The 10,000-nt window shown below is 38.0% G+C and overlaps 1 protein-coding gene across 1 annotated transcript in view; it reads left to right on the forward strand.

Moving 5' to 3' along the window:
- Window positions 1-10,000, forward strand: part of pigg (phosphatidylinositol glycan anchor biosynthesis class G (EMM blood group)) — a 142,686-nt gene that overhangs the window by 60,414 nt on the left and 72,272 nt on the right. The window contains exon 7 of the mRNA XM_084430111.1: window positions 6,280-6,497. Within this exon, the coding sequence (XP_084286237.1) occupies window positions 6,280-6,497 (218 nt within the window). The remainder of the gene's footprint in view (window positions 1-6,279; window positions 6,498-10,000) is intronic.

The following is a 10,000-nucleotide window of genomic DNA, read 5'->3' on the forward strand; positions in this document are numbered from 1 at the left end:
TTATTTGTGTTATGACAATAGATGAACGTTCCAGCAAAGTGAATTCATTCACAAGAGAGCAGATTCATGTGAAGACACCTCTAATGATCAGTTTTACCCGCTAACGACTCATTTATCACGCTGTTTCTCCGGGTTAACATGATCTCCGTCTCGGTTTATCAGCGTTGTGTCTGTAGGGTTCACACACACACACACACACACACACACACACACACACACACACACACACACACACACACCGGCCGATTACGACTCTTCATGGATGCTCAGGGAAAACCAAGACATTTCAGATGCACTAATCTCAATTCTAATCAATTTTGGACAGATAGTATAGAGGGAATGCACTGACTTCACTATAAATAAAACAAATGATTATCAGTTTAAACTAAAGATTGGATTCGATATAGTGTTGCTTACAACTTACCAAAGATCCAGTGATCATGGATATTGACATGCAGCAGGAATCGTGTTTCCTCACATTTATATGAGCCTGATTTCCACGCCGGTGAAATACATAAAGCAAATTGGCCTGTGAACGCTTTATATAAATACAATATAGGTCTAAATCCATGTGATCACTCGTATCAATGTTATATATCATCATATCGTCCAGCCCCAAAACTTGTGTAGTTTAGTCAGTGTTTATTTAAAAACATCCAATTATGCAGAATATACGATAGTAAATATTTAATTGATGAGTTATTGTCAATACAATATGTAACAATACAATATATAGGTTATGATTTTACCCCTAAATTCAGCATATTAACACAAAATGAAACATTTCTGTGGTTGCCAGAAATTTAGGGTAAAAAACGGCAGCTGTGGTTGCCAGAAATTTACCGAAAAAAACGGCAGCTGTGGTTGCCAGAAATTTACGGTAAAAAACGGCAGCTGTGGTTGCCAGAAATTTACGGTAAAAAAACGGCAGCTGTGGTTGCCAGAAATTTACCGAAAAAAACGGCAGCTGTGGTTGCCAGAAATTTATGGTAAAAAACGGCAGCTGTGGTTGCCAGAAATTTACGGTAAAAAACGGCAGCTGTGGTTGCCAGAAATTTATGGTAAAAAAACGGCAGCTGTGGTTGCCAGAAATTTATGGTAAAAAACGGCAGCTGTGGTTGCCAGAAATTTACGGTAAAAAAACGGCAGCTGTGGTTGCCAGAAATTTACGGTAAAAAAACGGCAGCTGTGGTTGCCAGAAATTTATGGTAAAAAACGGCAGCTGTGGTTGCCAGAAATTTACCGAAAAAAACGGCAGCTGTGGTTGCCAGAAATTTACGGTAAAAAAACGGCAGCTGTGGTTGCCAGAAATTTACGGTAAAAAAACGGCAGCTGTGGTTGCCAGAAATTTACCGAAAAAAACGGCAGCTGTGGTTGCCAGAAATTTACGGTAAAAAAACGGCAGCTGTGGTTGCCAGAAATTTACAGAAAAAAAACGGCAGCTGTGGTTGCCAGAAATTTATGGTAAAAAACGGCAGCTGTGGTTGGCAGAAATTTACGGTAAAAAAACGGCAGCTGTGGTTGTCAGAAATTTACGGTAAAAAAACGGCAGCTGTGGTTGCCAGAAATTTACCGTAAAAAAACGGCAGCTGTGGTTGCCAAAAATTTACCGTAAAAAAACGGCAGCTGTGGTTGCCAGAAATTTACCGTAAAAAAACAGCAGCTGTGGTTGCCAGAAATTTACGGTAAAAAACGGCAGCTGTGGTTGCGAGAAATTTACCGTAAAAAATACGGTAGTAACATTTTAGGTTTTACAGACTTTACTTAAATTTACAGTCATAACCCGTATTTAATTATCTGACATAATGTTAATTTACTGACCTATTGAAGGATTAATATCTGTTTTGTACCATAGTAATACACTGACAGCCACCAATCACAGCAGTAATGAGAGTCACATGATGAATTAAAGCTCATCACGAGCAGCTTTTTCACAAGAAAGTTAAGTGTCATTCACACAAACACTAAACACCATCATGGTAACACACATGAAATTTTAAAAATGCAATACACATTAATTTAACGACATTAAATATAACACAAAATCCTAATGTCATAACTGATTAGAAAAAAAATAAGAAAACTATGAAGAAACATAGGTATTTCAACAAAAACACATCAAATGTGAAGTGTGGGAATGTCAATTTACGTTTTTTCACTGTAAATTATACAATGACTTGTTCTTTTTCACTTCCAAAAACTGTAAATAAGACAATGTAAAATGACATTAAATGTACCGTTAGATCTATCACAGTTGTTTACCGTATATAGTAAGGAAACTTTCTGTTAACCAATGAACAGTTTTTCACTGTAGCATTTTTACAGTCTTTTACTGTACAGTGTGGATCCAGATGTTTCTGTGAATCGCAGCGATCCATTTGCTTCTCGGTTGTGTATCTTTCAGCAGTCTGTCAAAATACACCTCAGATTTCTTGTCAAATCTAGTTGAACAGTCGATCTCAAAGCTCTTTCCCGTTTTAGATGTGCTTTGTGTGTTTTTCATGGCATTAACGCACAAAACAAGTGCTGTCGCTCAGTGTGTGTGACCGCAGTCACCGCAGACGTCACACACATACACACTATATAAAGCCACATCACGCAAAATCATGATATGGTAAATATATATTAAATATGGTGTTATATCTGGTTGATGCACTCATCTGTGTATTGTTTGAGGAAGGAATAAGGAAAGCGATATCTTTATCATAGTGTCCTTTCAACGGTTTAAGTCTCCACAGTCATTGCATCTGCTGCACTTTATTTGTACCATTTTGTTTTATTGGTTTATTTTTGTTTATCTTTAAAATAAAACCTTTTTTAGAATATGAAAGATATCGTCTGATAAGTCAGATCTCTGATCCAAAAAAGTAGTGCTTGAAAAGTCCTTTAAAGTCCTTGAATTTCGGTGTACAGTGTCTGTACGAACCCTGTTTGCCGGTTAATTAAAGGATTAGTTCACTTTCAAAAACATTTTTGCTGATAATTTACTCCGATGTCATCCAAGATGTTCATGTCTTTCTTTCTTCAGTCGAAAAGAAATTAAGGTTTTTGAGGAAAACACTCCAGGATTTTTCTCCACAGAATGGACTTCAATGGCAACCAACTATACCAATGTTGAAAGAAGGTTCAAATGTCCGTCTCAATGCAGCTTCAAAGTCTCGACACGATCCCAGTCGAGAAATAAGAGTCTTATCCAGCGAATCGGGCATTTTCAAAAAAAAATGTATATATATATATACTTTTTAACCACAAATGCCCGTCTTGTACCATCTCTGAGATGTGCCACGTATTACGTCATCACGTTGGAAAGGTCACGAAAAAAAATACAAATAAAATAATAATAAATTAAAACAAAGATGTCGGACGATTTTGAAGTTGGAGGAGAAAATGAGATGAAATTTTTCGCCCTTCCCTGCCTTTCTGAACCGGAGAACACAGACAATTAAAGGGATAGTTCACCCAAAAATGAAAATTCTGTCATCATTTACTCTCCCTCAAGTTGTTCCAAACCTGTATGAGTTTCTTTGTTCTGCTGAACACAAAGGAAGATATTTGGAAGAATGTTTGTAACCAAACAGATCTCGGTCCCCATTGACTACCATAGTATATTTTTTTCCTACTATGGAAGTCAACATTCTTCCAAATATCTTCCTTTGTGTTCAGCAGAACAAAGAAACTCATACAGGTTTGGAACAACTTGAGGGAGAGTAAACGATGACAGAATTTTCCTTTTTGGGTGAACTATCCCTTTAACTTGATAGATGACGTGACGCGTGACCTTTCCAACGTGATGACGCAATGCGTGGCACATCTCAGAGATGGTACAAGATGAGCATTTGTGGTTAAAAAGTATATATATATTTTTTTTTTTTTTAAATGACCGATCGTTTCGCTAGATAAGACTCTTATTTCTCGACTGGGATCGTGTTGAGACTTTGAAGCTGCATTGAGACGGACATTTGAACCTTCTTTGAACATCGGTATAGTTGGTTGCCATTGAAGTCCATCCTGTGGAGAAAAATCCTGGAATGTTTTCCTCAAAAACCTTCATTTCTTTTCGACTGAAGAAAGAAAGACATGGACATCTTGGATGACATCGGGGGGAGTAAATTATCACCAAAACATTTTTTTTGAAAGTGAACTAATCCTTTAAGTGCATCATCCAGGTGTTTTAAAGGCCACTTATTCCATTTAGATATTCTCAGTGTGAAGTTGTGAACATGACTCCCACTGTTTACACTACAAAGTGCACTACTCGAAATGGGACGCACCTTAAGTGTCGATCTCTGCATGTACAAATATTACAAACAACCCCATCGCACTACAGATTAAGAGTAACTTTTTTTTTAGGTGCCATGCTAATTAATATTGAGGTAATTAATTTAGCATCCATTAGTTATCTTAAGGTAATTTGGCTTGTTATTAATTAATTTTCTGTGTATGCACAGAAAGATCAAATTTTAAGTGCAAGCTTTTTGCATGTTATACAAGTATGCAAATCGAGAGACGGCGTGTGTGTGTGTGTGTGTGTGTGTGTGTGTGTGTGTGTGTGTGTGTTCATGGACATGTTTGGTGTGTTTTTGCAAAAGTGTCTTTAAGTAATTTGGCTGTTGTAATAAAAGTCATTCATTTCGTGCATGTAAACAGGCTTAATGGATAAAGATGCCATTTTGAGTGGATGCTTTTAGTAAGCTATACATTAAGAATGCAAACCACGCATGCTTGGCCACTTCAATGCCAGCGGGTGGATTGTTGTACATACTTAATGTGTGTCCTTGCGTTACTGTGGCTCAGTACACAAGGCGATTATTAATTATTATTTTTTTAATATCTGTCATTAAAGCTGCAGTCCGTAACTTTTTTGGGTTAAAAATGATCAAAAATAAATGTTTGAGCCATCTCTTCTCTCCTCTGATGATGTGGGCGGGGCAACCTGTCACTCACATGAGATCAGCCAATAGCAAACCACAACCATTCAATCAATTCCACACAGACAAAATCAAGCCCCGCCCACATTTGTTCTTGTTCCAGAAGCGTTTCACTCGGATATACGACACAATAGAGAGGAAAAGATGAGCACAACTTTTGTTTCATGTCGACTTGCTCAACAAACGGCCAGTAGTTGAGCTGAAAGACCGTAAATAGAAGATTCCTGTTTAAGCCTAATGCATTTTAAATTGCTCTCACATTTCAGAGCGCCACGTGTGTCTCCTCCTCGGGTCAGGTTTGTTTCCCGTTGTTCTGTGGAGGATCAGATCTCGGAGATGTGGAGCGCATCTTCATAACACACCGGATCTGAAAACACAGCCAGCATTTTAAGGCATCCCAAATATAATTATGATATCTAAAACAAACATCGCAACAAGCTCCGTAAAACTAAAAAAATAAACACTACTTCTAATTTTAGTGTCATTTAGGACAGATAGTATATTATGGAAGCTTGTTTTTGCCACAAAATAAAACATTTTAAATGATAATTCTGACTTTTTCTCTCACATTTGTGTGTTATAAAGTCAGAATTGTGAGATATAAACTTATTATTGCGAGTTTATAACTTTTATGACTTTATAACACACAATTGCGACTTTATATCATGGAATTCTGAAAAAGTCATTGCAATTAGCCATGGAAACAAGCTTCCATAATATTATATAAAGCCACAGCTTGCAAAATCACGATATGGTAATTATATACAGCAGTATGCCAAGTGCTCAAATGGGGTCATACGAATTAATGAATAAAGTAAATTTATAACTTACATTTTATTTATTTATTCATATTTTAATTTTTTTATTTACATGTCTAAGATGGTCTATATTTTGCTGCTTACAGCCCTGCTAAATCATAGATGATGCATTTTTATGCATTTAATTAAAGGACTTGAACCCTGGTCACTGCTGAAACCCTTTTATCAGGGGGTTTTGTGTTATTTAATATAATTATTTTATTTTATTTAATTTAGCGGTAGCAAAATCATGTAGAGCGTTTCAATTCAGTCACTTGGGTTCTGATTTTGTCTCTGTCATTGTTTTTCTCTGTTAAATTTCTCCCGAGACGGTATTTAGACAGAATTTTGTGTGTATGTGTCCGTTCAAGGGCAAGGAAACATGAAAGAGGAATCAATTCAGTGTTCTGAAACGCATCTCTCTCTCCCTCTCTCTCTCTCTCTCTCTCTCTCTCTCTCTCTCTCTCTCTCTCTCTCTCTCTCTCTCTCTCTCTCTCTCTCTCTCTCTCTCTCTCTCTCTCTTTTCTCTCTCTCTCTCTCTCTCTCTCTCTCAGAGGACGGTTATGAGCAGTTTCGCGTGGCGGAGAAGTCTCACGGCAGCTGGATGAAGCTCTACATGGATGGGAACACATCCGAGGTCCTGAGCAACATGGGGAAGAAGGTCCTGAAACAGTATCTGGAGGCGCTGAAGGCCATGAGTTCGGCTCTGAGCAAACAGCTGGGCAAATACGACATGTACTCCATGATCATGGGCATGATCCTCATCCTGCAGGTCAGAGCAGCTTCACCCTGAGACAACACGCCACATTTCAGTTCTGGGGGTGTAGCGATGCCCTCATGTCACGATTCGACACACATCACGATACTGAGCTCACCAGACCATATTATTGCCATACTCCAAAACATATGATAAAATGCTGATTAAAATGCTGAATAGTCTTGGACTTGATGCTGAAACCCAAAGCACAGGACAATAGAGACGCCAGAATAACAATATTCATGATTCTGAAGCTGAAAACACAGAATTATTGTAGACGAATATGCTTGATCTCTGTCACTGACTAGATATATTTAACATAATGTCGGACACTTTTTACTGGTAACATCAGACATTATCAGGACACACACATATGCATTATTATACATTATATTCAACATTATATATAGTAGTTTAATGTAGTACTGACACTAAAACTCTGAAAACTTGAATTAATTTTTTATTTTGGGTGAACTATACACAATACATACTGTTGCATTCTTGTATTGTGATATATGGTGACACGATATATTGTTACACCCCTATTAATTTCATGTCATTGGAGACGAGGCTGGATTTGCATTATTCGCAGTCTGGTTTTTGTTCACGTAAAATTGAGTATGCCGTCTACTCAAACTTTACTCACGGTTTCGGTCGTAACTTCAGCTGTGGGGATTATTTTAGCATTTATCACTTTGGAGAACTCATTTCCTGGTGCAAAGGCTTGAATTTGGAAGGTGTGTGTTACGTGTCGCTTACAAATTACATGTGAAAACAGTTATAGCTGGTGAGAAGAAATTAATTATTTTGCCAGTTAAATGTCTTTCAGAATCTACTGGCAGAGACAATGATTTTTTTTTTTATTATATATACAGTGAGGAAAATAAGTATTTGAACACCCTGCTATTTTGCAAGTTCTCCCACTTAGAAATCATGGAGGGGTCTGAAATTGTCATCGTAGGTGCATGTCCACTGTGAGAGACATAATCTAAAAACAAAAATCCAGAAATCACAATGTATGATTTTTTAACTATTTATTTGTATGATACAGCTGCAAATAAGTATTTGAACACCTGAGAAAATCAATGTTAATATTTGGTACAGTAGCCTTTGTTTGCAATTACAGAGGTCAAACGTTTCCTGTAGTTTTTCACCAGGTTTGCACACACTGCAGGAGGGATTTTGGCCCACTCCTCCACACATCTTCTCTAGATCAGTCAGGTTTCTGGGCTGTCGCTGAGAAACACAGAGTTTGAGCTCCCTCCAAAGATTCTCTATTGGGTTTAGGTCTGGAGACTGGCTAGGCCACGCCAGAACCTTGATATGCTTCTTACAGAGCCACTCCTTGGTTATCCTGGCTGTGTGCTTCGGGTCATTGTCATGTTGGAAGACCCAGCCTCGACCCATCTTCAATGCTCTAACTGAGGGAATGAGGTTGTTCCCCAAAATCTCGCAATACATGGCCCCGGTCATCCTCTCCTTAATACAGTGCAGTCGCCCTGTCCCATGTGCAGAAAAACACCCCCAAAGCATGATGCTACCACCCCCATGCTTCACAGTAGGGATGGTGTTCTTGGGATGGTACTCATCATTCTTCTTCCTCCAAACACGTTTAGTGGAATTATGACCAAAAAGGTCTATTTTGGTCTCATCTGACCACATGACTTTCTCCCATGACTCCTCTGGATCATCCAAATGGTCATTGGCAAACTTAAGCGGGAGCCTTGACATGTGCTGGTTTAAGCAGGGGAACCTTCCGTGCCATGCATGATTTCAAACCATGACGTCTTAGTGTATTACCAACAGTAACCTTGGAAACGGTGGTCCCAGCTCTTTTCAGGTCATTGACCAGCTCCTCCCGTGTAGTTCTGGGCTGATTTCTCACCTTTCTTAGGATCATTGAGACCCCACGAGGTGAGATCTTGCATGGAGCCCCAGTCCGAGGGAGATTGACAGTCATGTTTAGCTTCTTCCATTTTCTAATGATTGCTCCAACAGTGGACCTTTTTTCACCAAGCTGCTTGGCAATTTCCCCGTAGCCCTTTCCAGCCTTGTGGAGGTGTACAATTTTGTCTCTAGTGTCTTTGGACAGCTCTTTGGTCTTGGCCATGTTAGTAGTTGGATTCTTACTGATTGCATGGGGTGGACAGGTGTCTTTATGCAGCTAACGACCTCAAACAGGTGCATCTAATTTAGGATAATAAATGGAGTGGAGGTGGACATTTTAAAGGCAGACTAACAGGTCTTTGAGGGTCAGAATTCTAGCTGATAGACAGGTGTTCAAATACTTATTTTCCTCACTGTATATATATATAATAATCATAATAGATATATAAGGGCATTTTGAGTAAAATAAATAAAGTTCAAAGTAAAATATAGTGTAAAATGTCTTTTCTGCTCACTAAGGCTGCATTTATTTGATCAAAAATACAGTAATATTATTATAATGTAAATCAGCTGTTTTCTATGTGAATATATAATAAAGTGTAATTTATTCCTGTGATCAAAGCTGAATTTTCAGCATCATTACTCCAGTCTTCAGTGTCACATGATCCTTCAACCTTTATTATTATTATCAACGTTGAAAACAATTGTGTATAATGATTTTTTCTGGATTCTTTGATAAATGGAAAGTTCAGACAGCATTTATCTGATATAGAATCTCTTGTAACATTATAAAGTTTCTTTACTGTCACTTTTGATCAGTTTAACTCATCCTTGATGAATAAAAGTATTGATTTCTTTTATTTATTTCCCCCAAAAATAAAATAAAAATTCTCACTGACCCCAAACTCTTGAACGGTGGTGTTTAATGTTACAAAAGCTTTAGATTTCAGATAAATGCTGTTCTTTTGAACTTTCTATTCATCAAAGAATCCTGAAATTAAAATGTAAATAGCTGTTTTCAACACTGATAATAATCATAAATGTTTCTTGAGCATCAAATATTAGATTACATATTAGAGTGATTTGTGAAGGATCATGTGACACTGAAGACTGGAGTAATGATTCTGAAAATTCAGCTTTGATCACAGGAATAAATTACACTTTAACAGTTATTTTAAATTGTCATAATATTTCACAATATTACTGTTTGTTTTGTATTTTTAATCAAATAAATGCAGCTTTGGTGAGCAGAAGAGACATCTTTTAAAAACATTAAAAATCTCACGGATCCAACACTTCTGACTGGTAGTGTGTTGTGTGTGTGTGTGTGTGTGTGTGTGTGTGTGTGTGTGTGTGTGTGTTGGGTTCCTCTCCTCCCATCGGCCCAGGATTCGCAGGTGTTCCAGTGTCGTGACGGAGGATTACTGTAGGACTGCATCCTCTCGTCTCTTTCACACCCTCACCCTGCCAGCTCATTATGAGCTTAATTACTCCCTCTCTTCTCTCTAATTAACAATAACGAGCTCGCACGCCCTCACAGCGGAGCTCAGATCTCCAGAGCTCATTCCTTCAGCCTGATTAACACTCTTTCTGTATCCTAAAGTCAACATGGGATCAAACTGACCCTGTTT

This window comes from Rutilus rutilus, assembly GCF_951802725.1.
Source record: "Rutilus rutilus genome assembly, chromosome: 14".
Classification (NCBI taxonomy): Eukaryota; Metazoa; Chordata; class Actinopteri; order Cypriniformes; family Leuciscidae; genus Rutilus; species Rutilus rutilus.